The sequence below is a fragment of the Megalops cyprinoides genome, chromosome 4 (genome assembly GCF_013368585.1).
Source record: "Megalops cyprinoides isolate fMegCyp1 chromosome 4, fMegCyp1.pri, whole genome shotgun sequence".
NCBI classification, from domain to species: domain Eukaryota; kingdom Metazoa; phylum Chordata; class Actinopteri; order Elopiformes; family Megalopidae; genus Megalops; species Megalops cyprinoides.
The window spans coordinates 33,545,393-33,561,137 of record NC_050586.1 but is presented as its reverse complement, the minus strand read 5'-3'; the positions used below and the strand labels follow the sequence as shown (position 1 = coordinate 33,561,137).

The 15,745-nt window shown below is 47.6% G+C and overlaps 1 protein-coding gene across 1 annotated transcript in view; it reads right to left on the bottom strand.

Moving 5' to 3' along the window:
* Positions 1–1,756: 1,756 nt before the first annotated feature.
* dapk1 (death-associated protein kinase 1) overlaps positions 1,757–15,745 on the bottom strand; it is a 49,410-nt gene continuing 35,421 nt past the window's right edge. Inside the window, exons 13-26 of the mRNA XM_036526546.1 lie at positions 15,469–15,567; positions 14,923–15,021; positions 14,270–14,368; positions 13,836–14,033; positions 13,103–13,300; positions 12,030–12,128; positions 9,138–9,215; positions 7,872–8,094; positions 6,203–6,388; positions 5,722–5,919; positions 4,251–4,389; positions 3,965–4,085; positions 3,479–3,667; positions 1,757–3,073 (exon numbers count right to left, since the gene is read on the bottom strand). Of these exons, the coding sequence (XP_036382439.1) occupies positions 1,832–3,073; positions 3,479–3,667; positions 3,965–4,085; positions 4,251–4,389; positions 5,722–5,919; positions 6,203–6,388; positions 7,872–8,094; positions 9,138–9,215; positions 12,030–12,128; positions 13,103–13,300; positions 13,836–14,033; positions 14,270–14,368; positions 14,923–15,021; positions 15,469–15,567 (3,168 nt within the window). The 3' untranslated portion in view covers positions 1,757–1,831. The remainder of the gene's footprint in view (positions 3,074–3,478; positions 3,668–3,964; positions 4,086–4,250; positions 4,390–5,721; positions 5,920–6,202; positions 6,389–7,871; positions 8,095–9,137; positions 9,216–12,029; positions 12,129–13,102; positions 13,301–13,835; positions 14,034–14,269; positions 14,369–14,922; positions 15,022–15,468; positions 15,568–15,745) is intronic.

Below are 15,745 nucleotides of genomic sequence, written 5' to 3'. Positions count from 1 at the left end.
ACATGACAAGAAGGCCTTGTATGTTATTTACAGCAATGTCCTGGGTGTGTACATTCTCATGTACTGTTACAACTGCTTACGCTTACATTTGGACTTCTCTTTGCAGGCCTGTTTGGAAGCCACGGATGGGTAAAGATGAGATTGTTGAAGTTATCAATACCTCCTGATTTCCTTTAGTGGCACCAGCCTGTGTCGCTAGGTCAGTTGTGAAATGTCGTGGATGGATTCATGGAAGGTATATACAGTACACATGCACTATTTTCAGGTCACCTCCAGGGGGGTTTGTGGCAACAAAGTGAACCACTGTCAAAATCTCAGTGCTTCACAAAGAAATAGGACAGGTACACTTAAACAGTTGTAGCAATACTTGATCATGCTACTAAAGAACACTACGAGACCAAGTTACAGCAGTTTCCTCATTTCCCCAGTCTGCAAATATGGTTGCTGGCAGAAGTATTGGTTCAGAAGGCTACCACAATTTGATAAATGATAAACGATTTGACATATGTGATCTGCGATAATGTGATCAACTGTCGATTTAGTCAATAGTGAACTGCAAAAATGTCACTATTTTTTTAATTTTCAAACCGTACACCAGGTTGCAGTACTTTTAACTTGCAGAAAAGGGTTTCAATTGATCATTTCAGATATTTGTTTCTGACATTGTGGAATTGCCTGCTTTTATATTCATCATGCATTGCTTTGAGGAGCAATCAGCAGCTGCACTGTATTAGTACTTCTGTACGCGTAAGAGGAATTAACAAAGCACTTCAGAGAACTTAAACAAAATGGAATTAGCCTGCCTCTTCAGGTCAGAGTTGGGTTTCAGGGATTTCCAAGTCCTCTGAAAGAGTGCAGTGGTTTTTCTTGTTCTGTAATTCCACAGTTACCATGGGTTTGGAATGTGAGCGATGTGTGCTTTTGACATCCCATCAGCACAGCAGCCAATGAAGGGCCTTCACAGGGCTCCCCGTCTACCTGTTCTGTCTCAGTGGGGCTGAAAATACTAGCTGCTGACTAAACCGGTTTATAACCTGTGTCTTTCCCATGCTGACATTCCTGCTGCTGTTTGACCTGCAGGTGTACACTGGATAACACTGTTTTAAGCTCACTATCCTTTCTAGAGGAACAACACCCCCCCCCCCCCCAAAACTTCCATTGCACAACTTATATGTACTGTGCATTTCAAGCTAGCTGTGATTATTTGTGACTTAATTTGCAGGGTTGTCCTTCATAAGGGTCTATCTTGTGCAAGGAAACCCATTTGGTAAACATCCCTTCCCTAACAGACTTGAAAACTGTGCTCATTTGGGGAGGTAGAGGGCTTGTCTAATACAATGGTCTAAGGGGATGGCTGACTGATAACAGTACGCCATCACATAAAGGCACTCGTTATTTTAACTCTTCACAACAGATTGTGCTGTCATGTGTTCAACTGCAATTATTTTCTTAATGTAATGATTTTTAAGTAAATGGCTGTTAGCAAGGGCTTTATTTGAAACGCATAAAACAATCCTATGTGGAAAAAAGAAGCATCACTGATTGTTGAGAAAATTGCAATAAAATTATTTTCAATTCGCTGTAATGCTTATATCATGGTGATAAAGCGGCAGTGACGTAGATTGTAATGTAACTGAAACAGTCCTTCAATACTCAGGGCAACCAGAAACAGAAACCATTCAAACGAGGACGAGGGTGTGGACATGTACCAGGAATCAGACTGACACGAGACTTCCCGTTAGCTGTCGAGAGACTCTTTTTTTTGTACAACAGAGGAGGAGCGGCCGGTCCCAGTGAGGATTGCACTCAGCGTCCCAGACCGCGCTCCCCCTCACCGCGATATGACCGAGCTGATGGAGTTGTAGGACGTCCCGCCGTTGCAGGTGGGAGCGTAGCTGTCCGCGGCGGCCACCTCTGGGTTGACCCTGAACACGGGCGCCGCTTTCAGGAGGAAGTCGGCCGCGTCCCGGCGGCCCAGCTCTCGGAGCTTGGCCATGAGGACGCCGACGGTGCTGTCGGGCCGCCCGCTCCACTCCCGCAGGAGCACAGCCGTGGGGCTGGGCTGGGGCGCCCCCTCTGCCGGCGTCCCGTTGGGGGCGCTGTGCTTGGCCACCAGCTCCGTCAAGCCCAGGTTCATGGCCAGCAGGCACCAGTCCTTGCCCATGGCGTCGGGCGGGTCCAGCAGCCGGCTCAGCTTCCTCCTGGCCAGGAGGCAGACGTCCGATATGTGGACGTCGGTCCCCAGGCTGCCCTGGCGGTAGACCTCGGCACAGCCGAAGCTCAGGATGCTACTGAAGCTCTCCTTGTAGCCGCCCATGGTGTTGGTGAGGGAGGCCTCCCGCTGCGCCTGGGCCCGGAAGAAGTCCTTCGGCTGGTAGATCATGACGGGCCCGTGGTGCTCCCTCAGCTGCTGGGGGCTCAGGTAGTACTTGGCTGTCAGCAGTCCCGGGAGTGTGGCGGCCAGCAGGTTGTCGATGATGCTGCAGATCAGGTCCAGCAGGGTGTAGCACTTCACCCTGTCCGAGTCCGGCCCCCGCACCTGCACCTCCACGCCCTGGCCGTGGTTGACCAGCAGCACCATGGCCTCAGCGCCTGCGTGCGAGATCTTGGCCCCGTTGGTCCACAGGCGGATGTCGTCGCCCTCGGGCTTCTGCTGGTGGCTCCAGCGGCACAGGTTGACCTGCAGCTTGTGGAAGAGGCCGCAGGGGAAGGGGGCCAGGTGCTCGGCCGGGACCACACGCACCCCGCCGTACACCAGCGCCTCCTCCTCCTCGTCCTCCTCCGTCCAGGACCGGTGCAGCCCGTTGGTCTTGATGAGGGCCGGGATGTCCACCATGGCCGGGTTGCTCAGGTCGCGCGCGCACACGTCCATGGCGTCCAGGATCTGGAGCAGCTCGTCCACGTCGCTCTCCGCCACCAGGCCCTGCAGCTCCTCCAGCCGGTAGCGCCCCCTGTAGTGGTGGATGGCCTTGGGCGTCTCTATGGACAGTATCTTGGCCAGCACGCCGCTGCACAGCCAGCGCGGGTCCAGCAGCACCACGTCTTGCACGGTCTCGCTCTGCATGATGTTGATCTGCAAGGAAGGAGAGGGACACAGGGTGTGGTGAGGAGACTGGGCGTGGGCTGGCCAGAGTTCCTTTCTGCTACGTCACCCAAGGGCTGATGGGTGAATGTGGTAATGTATCACTGAGTAAGAATGCTTCATAATAGATGGAACAATACTAATGTGGTGCACTGCACACAGCTAAACAGTGACCTCTAGTGGATACATTGAGAAAAAGAAAATTAGCATGAGGATGTCGTAGTCCAACAACAGATTTAAAAAAAAAATGTTATAGACTTTTGAAAGCACAACATAGTGTACTCATGCAACAGGAGTCTTTAATTCATACAACTTTCTTTATTCTATTTGATTTTTTGAACTACAAAAATGATTTGACCTACAAAAATGAATTGCAATACTGAAGCATGTGCACACCTCTCCCATGCTGTGCAGCTGGGAGGCCAGCTCCCGCAGGTCCTCCTCGCTGACCAGGGGATTGATCTGCTCCTGCACGTCCAGCACAAACTGCTGCCAGGACATGAGCTGGTTGGGCCCGTTCATCTTCCTCCACGAGGGCAGGGTGGAGACGATCTTCTCACACAGCAGGGTCATGGGCTGGCATGTCTGCAGGAGGGAACGTTCAGGAATTTAGATTCAGATTGACACTGTTTAGAGCCAGTAAACAAGATAAGGACTTGGTAGGTACACAGGTGTGGAAACAAGGGAAACAGTCCCATGTGGGCCACAAATTAGCTGGGAGTCTTTGTTCAGTGTGGGGGGTTTTTTGACACGGAGGTGTGAGTCGTGCTGTAACAAGTCCCTAGCGGCAGCGGTGTCCTCATCACAGACCCGCAGCACATCTTTACTGCTCTTAATTAAACTGAGCCCTTACCAACACAGCGGCACATCTGGGCGACTTACGGAAACGATGGCATTTCGCAGCTCCTGCAGGTGATTTCGTAGCAGCTTCATGTCTTTGGAATTGGACGCCCCGGCATCCAGGACAAAAAGCTTCTCAGAGATCTGCAGGTCATTGCCAAACCTGCAAATGAGTAAGACTTTTAAAAACTCCATTAAAGTGCCAACGGTTGCAGTTTCTCTACCCAGCATTTTAAAGACAACTGCAGGAAATGTGTAAATGTAGAGAATGACTGTGTGGACAGGTGTACTGTAGCGTGTCACAGAGAGGTGGGGATGCACAGCATACCTGGCCCTGACTTCCTTTAGGAGAGACCTCTCCTTGTCGTAGCCAAACTCCCCCCCAAAGGATCGTGGCAGGTTCACGATGTCAGCGTGTGTGGCCACCAACACGACCTGCAAGGGGTTTTTAATCTTCCCTCCAAAGGCTGGAAGTGAAACAAAGGTCTCCGTGTGAGGTCCTCATGAATTCTATCGTTTCGTAACGTTTACAGATGTGATTAATTACTGCAACAAAGGCTCTGCATGCCCCCACAAGTGATAATTGAACACAACCCCAGATACGAGCTCCATAGCTTAAAACACATACTACACCTCTCTACTCACTCTACATACATGAACAATATTCCCGAACTACTTTTTTTTTTTACTATTTTACTGTACTATTCTTTCCGAATGGTTCTATTATGACACGGCATTCGTATTCGTATTGATACGACAGAACAAATGCATTTGATGATGCACAAACAACGAACGAACGAACCATCGATTAACTGAGCCAAGCCAGGCTGGAGGTATGAGAAAACAGTTGAAAGAGAGTCAAAGAAAACAAAATAATGGAAAATAGTATGAATGAAATATAATATAACCAGAGACAGCAAAAATGAACAAAGGCATACTGAGTCATACAGTTATGGGAGGGATATATCCCCAGAGGGGCTGTAAAAGAGAATGCCATTGAAAACAAAGCATTTTAACTGAATGCATAAACAATAAAGACAAGCTGACAGCATGATATCATGAGATAAAGCAGACAGGACATCCAACGGAGCCATGGCATTAGAATCAACAAAGACACCTGACACAGACACAGTCCTTTGATCATGTAGGCACATGGAACAGACATAACAGTGACCCATCATGGGACTAGAAACAAGGTTCAAGCAAAATGCTGCATGGACCTTTTCAGGATAATTTGTGTATCTGTGTCTATTTTAAAAGCCATTAGTGTCTTCTGCTTCCAAACTATTGTGCACGTTTGGTTCTTTTCAAGTGTATTATGCTATTAGTGAAACAGGATGTCATACGCGTTTTGGTCAGAAGATAACAGGAAAAACAATGGGAAAGTTTGAAAGATTTTGAGTAGTATTTAAAATATATGTATACCGGCAACCTGCTGCATAAGTGTAAATTTCAGGTCCTTGTGTGTTGTATGATTTCTAATGTTAGCTTTTTCATGACAATATTCTTCTAATTACACCATACTATGCTTGTTTTCAGAAGAACTCCACAGCTCTCAAGCTTAATACATTTAACAGACACTTGCATCTTTTAATGAAGCATAACCATTCTCAAGAGATGAACCAGTCCAACCTGAAGCTCCCTGCCCTTCTGTAACACTAGGCCCGAGGAACACTGACCAAACCCTGAGGGAGGGTAACATGGCTGGCAATAGCCTAAAATAGGCTGATATACTGTTTAAGAGCTGCGGGGGAACCTGTGTGAGACTGGAAGAGGTGAGTGGGGGCGGGGGTCCGCACCTATGTTGTCATCAGGTAGGGTGAGGGACTTGAGGAAGTTGAGCCAGAAGGTGACCTGGTTGAGCTGGGTCTCGTAGGGCTCCTCCAGGCTGAAGAGGACCAGGTGAACCGCGGTGCTGTCGTTTGCTGCGAAGTAATCGTACGAGCAGTAGTATACTGGGTTACCAGAGAACTCCCACACGCTGAAGTCGCCCACTCCTGAAAGACAAGGACAGGGAAAATTGGAACATCACAAACTACTTGTCAGCTCTCCACACACTAATGGCACGCTGTTATTTCACTGAACTATTGTTTCTGGATCATGTAACCTTACCACAGAACTGTTAAAAATAACAACTATATGTTACAGACTGAAACTGATTTCACAGTAAAAAAGAAGAGCTACTTATAATTTGCAGGATTTCAAAGCACTCTGTGCCCCAGTAAACCCCGCTGCGGCTCTGAGCCCCGCGGCGTGATGGGACAGAGGAGGACCCCGCACCGTTGATGTTGGCGTGCTGGATGTCGATGGCCCTGGTGGCCTGGTCGTCGGCGGCGGAGAGGGCGCTGTGCATGGGGGAGAAGACCTCCAGGACACCCTTGGTGAGGCTGGGTTCGAACATCATGCTTCGGCTGCGCACGCTCACATTCTCGCAGCCCGGGTACAGGTTGCTGATGCTGACTGAGACTGCGCACAAACACACGCCAGTCACACACTCATTCACATTCAGCACAGAGACAGGGATAGCTTACATAGCATAGTGAACTCTGAAATATGATTCAATCATTCACCAGTATTACCAACCAAAGTAATTAAAGGCTGGGCACCATGCTGAAGGGGACAACCAGAAGGCTGCGGGTTCAAATCCCAAAATGGGGACAACTTCTGCAGTCGCCCATTTAGGATTTGAATCCACAAACCTTTCAGGTTAGACATACCACTATTTTCTTCAGGTTAATTAATCTTGTTTGAGTATTTCTCCTTTTAACCAACAGATGGCACCTTTCCCTTAGAGAAAACAGCATGTCTAGATCCCCCGTGTCGGTAAGCGCAGCCACTGAATCATCCATTTTGATGGGAATATCCCTCTTTCCTAGAGGAGGTGTGGTTAATTTACATACAGCTGAGAGATTCAAAGTAATGAAGCTGTCTTCCTGATCATCTGATAGTCAGTCAGATTAGGAAGCATGTAGACACAGCACTGTCTTTCAACCCCATTCTATCAGCTCCATTGCAATTCTACTCTAGTCTATTTTCGCAGAAGATCCAGACAGGATTATGTAAAGAAAGAAAAAAAAATGTCGTAATCTGATTGAACACAGATAAGCTGAACATCAAAAGGCAAATACCCTCATAGGACTATCATTAGGTCACACATGATCTACAAAGATGGCTCGCCAACATCGATTGTAGCCATTCACAAAAGGTCGAGAATGTCACAGGATTGCAGAGTTCAATTCCAACAGCCACCCCCACTCAGACTGCACCAAAAGGGACAGGGACAGTGTCCTGGCACACCCCTGCTAGCGACGCGGAAACAGCCATTAGCACTAGCCGGACCCTGTTGCATGCGGTTCCACAGTGACCGACGCGGCGGCACAGGGTGGGGGGGAGGAAACCGATGTTTTAACACCGCGGAAAAACACACGCAGGCGACGAGGGACTGTTTGAGTCGGCGGTGCTGGAGCGTGCTGCGTGTCTGGCACACCACGCTGAACACATCTAACATGCCTGACGCGTCGTGACTCCTTCCCACAAGGCCTTTATTTCCTGCAAACAAGGCTATCTGCGGGGGTGTCGGGGGCGGCAGGAGAGGAGGGGATGGTGACAGACACTTGTGAGGGAGGCGGCAGGACCAGGGGCTCGGACAACAAGCGGCATCTGCTGTGCTTCGATGTTTGAGTGCAGATGTGCTTGCATTTCTGAAGGAGGAATGTCTTATATATATATATATATATATATATATATATATATATATATATGAAACTGCTCAACTGACCAAAATAGCAGGCTGTGGATATTTTAGCTAATGCTATTCCCTTTCATTTCAGGCCAGCCTAATCCCTGATAAATACCCGCAAATGAAACAAATGAGCAAGTTGCAGAACTCGAATATCTGCAAAGGAGCCAACAGGAAGGCGGCGTGCGAGCGGGGGCGGGAGCCGCGTACCTGCGGGTTTGGAGGAGACGGGGGAGGGGGGGAAGCGTGAGGAGTTGGTGGAGGAGATCCGCGGCCTCCGCCTCCTGAAGAAGCTGCGCAGAATGCCGCACTTGAGCGAGTCCAGCAGGGTGCTCTTCCCCGAGCCCGAGTGGCCAAACAGCTTCATCTTGATCCGGGGCTGCGGGGTCTGCGTCGGCCGCAGCTGCTGGATGTAGCTGCCTTTGTGCGTGTCCTGAGAGCGACCAATCACGCGCAGGGACGGGGAGTGAGATCATGCTTTACACTTGCGTTTGGACATTTGCCTAACACTCAGTACATAAAAAGGCACATAAAAGCATACAGTCTGGCAACTGAATGACAGTATGTACAGGACATAACATGTGTCAGTCCATCACATAATGCTATAATATCCAGTGCTGTGCTCAACACATTAATTGCTGCAATAATGAAACAATTTCGGCAATCGGAGCCAAAGTGCAATACCGCCTTCCAGTAATATATCAGATGAGGCAAGATTAAAGTGCTGTATGTCATTTATTTTATGTCAGCATTTCAGACACTGAGGACATATCACTATAGTAAAGCCTGAGTGTATGAAGCATTTCTAATGGAAAAGCTCCCACAGTGACAGTTTGAGTCACACTCAGACAGCACACACAGGGTTCCGTGGAAATGTTTTAATGCTCTATAAGGAACTATGCGATCCCTTAAAATGATCCTTAAGCCAATTATCCCTCATTAACTTTCTATTACAGTCATTTTGTTTACTCCTGATTTCCCCTGCCATGGTATAGAGTGACTTATGCCTGCAGTAGCCTAGCGATCTGAAATGCATCATTAATTTAAATTTGGAGTGTGAATTAAATCGGGGTGGTTTTTTAATAACACATCAGGCGGCGCGATTAATTCAGCTCTAATGAATTCAATGCCACGGAGTAATGTGATCTCCACCTCTAATTGACGATACGCCACCGAAACAATGATGTAATGACTTTCAGGCGTGGAATATTGAGGACAACTCCTCAGTACTACCACAGGATATGAGATTAGCATAATTCATAGCCAGACAGTGACATCAGAGAGATGCACTGCTGTGTATAGGGCAGGCGTGCAATGGGTTAGACATCCATTAACCAGAATGGAGTCACATTAAAAATAAAGAGAGCTAATGTGAAATGTTACTGTAACAGTTTACATCAGGACACAGGGTTATCCTTGTGGCTGTATCACAGTAACCGGATGGATGTGATTCAGAGCAGGCTCTCCTGCCGTTACCTTTTTCAGCTTTCCCAGCAGGACGGCGATGGGCTCGTGCTGCTCGATCATGGCCAGGTCTTCGGCCGACTTCCCGTCCTGTCAGTACAGAGTGACAGTGATCGATCACCCACAGGGAACTTTAACAGCAGCGGACGCTGCGCTACCGCACGATGTGACTGTCCTCGGGCCGTCGGGTGAGGGCCGTCTGCGCACGGCGGGGTGCACCGCTCCCCTCGCGTCCCGTTACGGTCCCCCTATCTGTGCTACATTACCCCATCTATCCTCCGACGAGCGCTCTAATGCTCTCAGAAGCTCATCGCTGGCGGCGCCGTGCTGTGAAGCCTCCCTCTCCTGAGCCCAATCATCTCCTGAGAAAAGAGGTATTGACTTCCACCTGGGCGCTTCCCCCCTGCTGGGTGCGGAGCCACCACACAGGGATGACGGGACAGGGGCGCGGTGCGGTGGCCATGGGGGAACCGCTGCTTATTACCGCGTGCGAATCAATAGTCTAATGACCCGCACCATCCGAACGCCCCTGGCCTGTGTCAACCTCCTTTTCAACCGCGTGGTATCCGCATGCTGCGCTGACTGTGCTCTCTGGGAAGGATGCGATTTAAAAGGAAGACATTTGGCCAAATCATTACTTTGTCTTGAGAAATGGATTTAGCTCTCCGGGAAGGCTCGGTCATTAACAAATCAAGCTGCCTCACTGGCAGCTGATCATTGGCTCTAAGTGCGAGTATGTCTGTGCGTGCCCTGATTGTACATGAGTAATGTCCGAGCATTAATGTAAGTCAGGTCATGTGACGATGGCAAAGGTCAAAGGGCCAACATTCACGCTTGACATGAATGCAGGTGTGTGATGTTGCTCTATACCAGACAGGCACATCTGAGACTGAAAGCTGAGGTTGAAGTCATTCTGCATGCTTCTCTATGCCAAGCCCCATAGGAATACATTAAGCAGATTTGCTGAGTGAGAATTCTTATCTGAAATGAATTCTGAAAACTCATCACAAACAGTAATGAAAGAGGACCCAATGGGGTACCTCTGACAGAGGTGAGAAGCACCCGTGTTCAAACGCATCCCAGAATAAAGGGAGGAGGAGAAACGGCCCACCAGACTGTAATTATTCATCTGTCTAATAAGCCTGCGATTAAACAGGACGCTCTGCTGCCAATTACTGTGTGCTGGAGAGTGACTACACAAGCGGAGCTCTTTAAACAGAGCTGCTCTTCTCCCTCCCCCCCCCTCTCCTCCCTCTCTATTTCTCTCCCTCTCTCAAGAGCCACGGCTGCGAGCGCACAGATTCGCAATTCTAAAATTGATTTTTAACGGTCCTCAAAAACGGAAAAAAAAATTGTTGACGGTTAAACATCTCAAGGACGCTTGAAGTGTTCTGACATTTCATGGAATAAAGTCCTTGAGTTGAAACAGACTTCTTCCATCTTGGCAAGACCGGTCATTCACGTAGCAAGACACAATACTGTCAACATACATTTAATTGTGGACCACTTCCTGAGCATGCAAACCATTGTTTGCATGCAAACCATTGCAAACCACACAGTCAAAAACGACACTCATAATATCCAAGAAAGGTGCAGTACACAGGACATCATTCTATGTAGTTTTTCATTATTAAATGTAATGATCTGTTGCAGAATAATGTTTCTGAGACATGCCTGACCCTAAGTCCATGAAGAATGAATTGTACATCTTAATATTCTTTTCATATATTACACATGCCTAGTGCATCCATTTGTCATACAATATTAATGCTATAAAATACAGGAAGGTCAGACAAAACCCAGAATTGTTTCCCCTCTTGTATATACATGCATTTTTTGCCATTTCTGCTATAGAAGAGATGGATGTACAGCCCTAGCGAGTAGATTGAGTGCAATTCCACTGTGATCAGGGAGCGGTATAGCGAGCGTTATTGATTGCTCTGGTCTGGAGCGGGCAGGAAAGGCTGGTGCTCATCGCACGCCTCACCTGTAATCCCTGCGGCAGGGACCTGAGCGGTGCTGGGAAACAGTCCCTGCTCTCTAATTAAAGGGCTTTACAGGGGCAGGCTGAACGCGCAGTGTGAGCTGCACTAACGCCCCACAGCTGAACGCTGCCGAGCCGCCTCAACGCCGCTGCTTAAAAATGGCAGAGCTGTGGAGAGGATGGACATTCTCTAAATTCTACATCCTATACACTCATCTCAAGGTGAACATGTGGGCTCATGCAGATGGACTTTCATTCGTGGTTTGGGTATGCACAGATGTACATTCAGGAAATGCGCAGGTATGCATGCATGATGCATTTTGACTTAAAAGTGATACCAAAGCTCATATTGACTCTCACTTTCCAGATATTTCTCCCCTTCCTTGAGGTTTATTTTAGAGCACATCATTTGTATTCACGTCCCTAAGTTATTCAAAAACAATCCCTTATCTATCTTTTAATTTCTGGTATGAAAATTTTATGCAAAACAAATGACTCCCTGCTTTTCGCTTCCAGTAAATTGCTGTTACGAAGACTTTGTGGGAACTAGTTTTACAGGAATGGGTTACGGTGAGGAAATGTAGTCTTAAAGATTCATTATTATGATAAATATGAGGAGATTTGAAACAATAGCTGCTCCAGCTCTGCCATTAATATTTACACAAAGGAAGATAAAGTGCCATGCATTCCAAGCTCTTACACAAGCGCTACACCTGCTGTTTACTAAGACTCCTTTTACCCAGTTTACACTCTAACACTCATATGAATATCATTCTGTATTCTTCCATCTGTCTGGCTCAAGACACCAGCTTACAGACATTTCATCGCCTATAAAAATGAAAAGCCCAGCTTTATAAATGGGAAAAATAAGGGTGACCTCCGTGGGAATAAATCATGAAAACACACATTAATTTGCTTACGTTGGTGAGGATGTCGATGTTTGCTCCGGCAACGCACAGGTGTCGAACGACTTCAAGGCCTCCGTTATTAGCTGCCAGGTGCAGAGGAGTTCTTCCATACTGAAGAAGAACAAAGACCACAGTGTGTTACAAATTAGCATGTTCCACTTTAGCGTGTTACACACTAAGTTACACACTAAATAAGTTGCAGATAATTAAGTTAGCCAAGACACCCTGGTAGAAAAAGGCTAGAGTAAGGGACTCTCAGTGACAGCAGGGACACCAGTATGCTGCTTTCAAAAATGCCCATCACCCTAGTGCTCCTCTCTTCCTGCCAGTAGACAGCCACTGTGACATTTAGGTTTCATGTGAATAATTTTTGTCCCCTTGGCTTTCAAGTTTGATGGAATTGTTGAGAATGCCCTTTTTACCTCAGGCTTAAGCTGGCATTCCCTGAGATGACGACTTCTTTGCAGTTGTCACGAATACACCAAGGAAGTGGTATGACAATGTCACCAAATGCCCAAAATAAAAACCATTACAATGCCCAAAATAAAAGCCCTTATACTTCTCAAAATAAAAGCCCTTATAATGCCTAAAATAAAAACCCTCATAATGCCCAAAAGAAAAACCATAATAATGCCTAAAATAAAAGCCCCCGTAATACCATTTCGGTGATTATAGCTCACCTCAGCTCTGTGCGAGAACAATAAGCTGCAAAGAAATCACCTTGCCAATTGGCTTCTTAAAATCAATGAATTAATGGGAAAAAAAAGAATTTCTTTTTCAAGCAATCAGCAACTAAGTGCTGAAAATGAAAAGCCAATAATAAGCCAAACTATCAGTTGCGCTTTGAATCCTATGAGAATCCATGTGAAATGAGTGAAAATCCAGGCAATCTGTCTGAAAGAGCAAAATCTGCCAGTAGTGGCTGTGGTGGAACTCTATATTTATGTGTTTAAAGGAGTCTTGCGCTGGCACGAGTCCATTAGAGCAGTCGCAGGGACACATGGATGAGAGTAAATGGTGGACAGACGGAATTAGTCTCGGTCCAATAGAACAGGCCATTAGGCGTACCCAAGTATCAGACTCACTTTGTTGGGGATATCCAGGCTCGCCTTGGCCTCCAAGAGGAGCGACACGACGGGCAAGTTGCCGTCCTTGCAGGCGATGTGCAGGGGGGTGTTGCCGTGGCGATCCTGGTGGTCCACGTAGGAGTAGTGGCTGAGCAGGCACTTTACCACCTCCACCTGGCACCTGCGCACGGCCAGGTGCAGGGCGATGTGGCCGTCCTGAAACACACACACACACACTCTTCAGCTTTATGTTCTCTCATCACTTCTGCCTGATATAGGGCTCCCTTTGATGACCCAAGAGGCATTTCATTTGGAGAAACTGTTGTTTCAGCCGAAAAAACATTTTTTTCCTTCTTCCCTTTGAGCCCTTTGAGACAAAGAAGGACCCTTTCTCTTCAAAAAATGCTTGACCTCCAGGGGTGATGAAGGTTATACACGGGCAGAAACACCCTGTGGGCTGTTCAATGAAAATAATATCCGCAGTTTACCTTACAATTACCAGTATCTCTATACAATTAACAGTATCTCTCACTGAAGCTTGAAATGTATTCAATTTGTCTGGAGAAGGAAAGTGTTTAGTTTGACATACAGGCTCACATCAAGTTTATGCCCCTCATGAATAAGAAATGACTGATGTGTCCAACCACTTTTCCAGGGTTAGAATTCTCAACAGAAATACCCTCGGGGCCTTTTAACAAGGTTCTGGCTGTGGAAGGTACGGCTGTTGCCAGTGTCGGCAGGGCGGACTCACTTTATCAGTGGAGTCCAGGTCGGCACCGTGCTCCACCAGGCACTCCACGATGTCCCGGAAGCCGCGGGCGGAGGCGGTCAGGAGTGGGCTCTCCCCCTCCCGGTTCCTGACGTTGACATCGCAGCCAGCCTCGCACAGCACCCGGGCTACGGGCGAGTAGCCGTGCCAGGCAGCGCAGTGGAGGGGCGTCTCCTGCTCCTGTGTGGGGGGGGGGGAGGGTACACGCTGACCACGGCTGGACACTCACTCATGCACGTCAAACAGCGAGATCAGACAGTGCCAGTCTCAATACCACCATCCAGATCACTACAGGTAGACTTACAATAAACACCTTACACTCCGAAGCTTTATTATCTCTGCTAGCGTCTATTATCTAATTACCACAGTCACGTCATCCCTGTTTTCCCAGGTGTAAACACGTAGGTGGCACATACCCGGTCTGGCAGGTCGGGGTTGGCATGTATACTGCAGAGGTGCTGGACCACGTCCACATTCCCATACCTGGCTGCCACGTGAAGGGCAGTCTCTCCAGACTAAGAGGCAAGAACAGGACATGACATCACTGAATATGTGGGTGACATGAAGACTCAAAACAAGCTAAACCATAACGTTTACAAGGCTGATTCCTTGGTGGACCACTGCTGTTGTGTCCTTGAGCAAGATACTTAGCCTAATTTGGTACAGCTGTAAAAACAGACCACTGACTATGCTAATTGAATTTGAAAAATATACAGAAAGGCACAGACACTAAATTAAGACAAAATCTGGATTCAGAAACATTGACAAAGTAGTCATTGCAAGTTTCAGACAAAATCAGACATAGAAACTACTGTATATCAAAATGGAAGTCAATTTTAGTAACATTTGACCATCTCCAGAGCTATTGCCAAGCCGCGAGCGGCCAAAGAGTTAGGATTCCTGACCAGACTCATATCCATGGCAACCGAAAATAACCCGATAAAGGAAATAATCACACAAATCTGTTGCCCGGGGCTGTTTGAAGCGACCCACCTCGGGGGAAGCGTGATGTGCAGCACTTTGATTGGGATTTTGCAGGCGTATGAGAGTGCATGGGAGATGGAGGTACCTTATCTTGGGTATCCAGAGGGCACTCCTTTTCATGCAGGAATTTCAAGGTTTCGACATGCCCGTGTCTCGCCGCGTAATAAACAGCGTTCGCACCAGACTGCGGAGGGAAGGACACTTTCACACTCTGAACTGATTACGCCGCCGTTACTCATTGGCTAATGCGCTAGAAACCAACGACATGTAGTTTTCCCTAACGACATGGTGCTACGTTCACGAACCATGCTCACTCAATGTTTACTTATAAAGATGAGCCCAAGGTTTCAGCATGTTGCCTTCATCAGAAAAATAATGTTATTCTGTTGGCAACTTTTATCAAAAGACTGGCTCAGGCACTTTTCTTAATAAAAATGCTAACATTAAAATGCAAAGGTCTGAACAGAACTGCAAACAGTGTATTCAAAAAATGAAATGATCACTCATGTCAAGAAATCAAAGTGTGTTAGAGTAATGCAATTCACATGAATGTGTTATGTGGGCTGCGGACGTCCTCATGTCTAAGTGTTTGCTAAAATGAGCTGTTTATTGGTTCAGTGAGAAGGCAGACCTTGTCATGGGCCTGGATCTCTGCCCCTTTCCTCATGAGGACGTCGATGATCTGGATGTTTCCACAGCCGGCTGCGATGAGCAGTGGGGGAGTCCCATGCTATAAACAAAGACAGACGCGCACACACACACACACACGGTTCAGACCCTGCTGCCCGGGACAGGCCCGGCCGTTCCCAGACACCCACTGAGTGTGAGGAAATACTCACAGAACAATGAACACATTTTCAACCTTACAACCCCCCCCGCCCCCCCCCTTTAAACACTGAAGCTCCCCT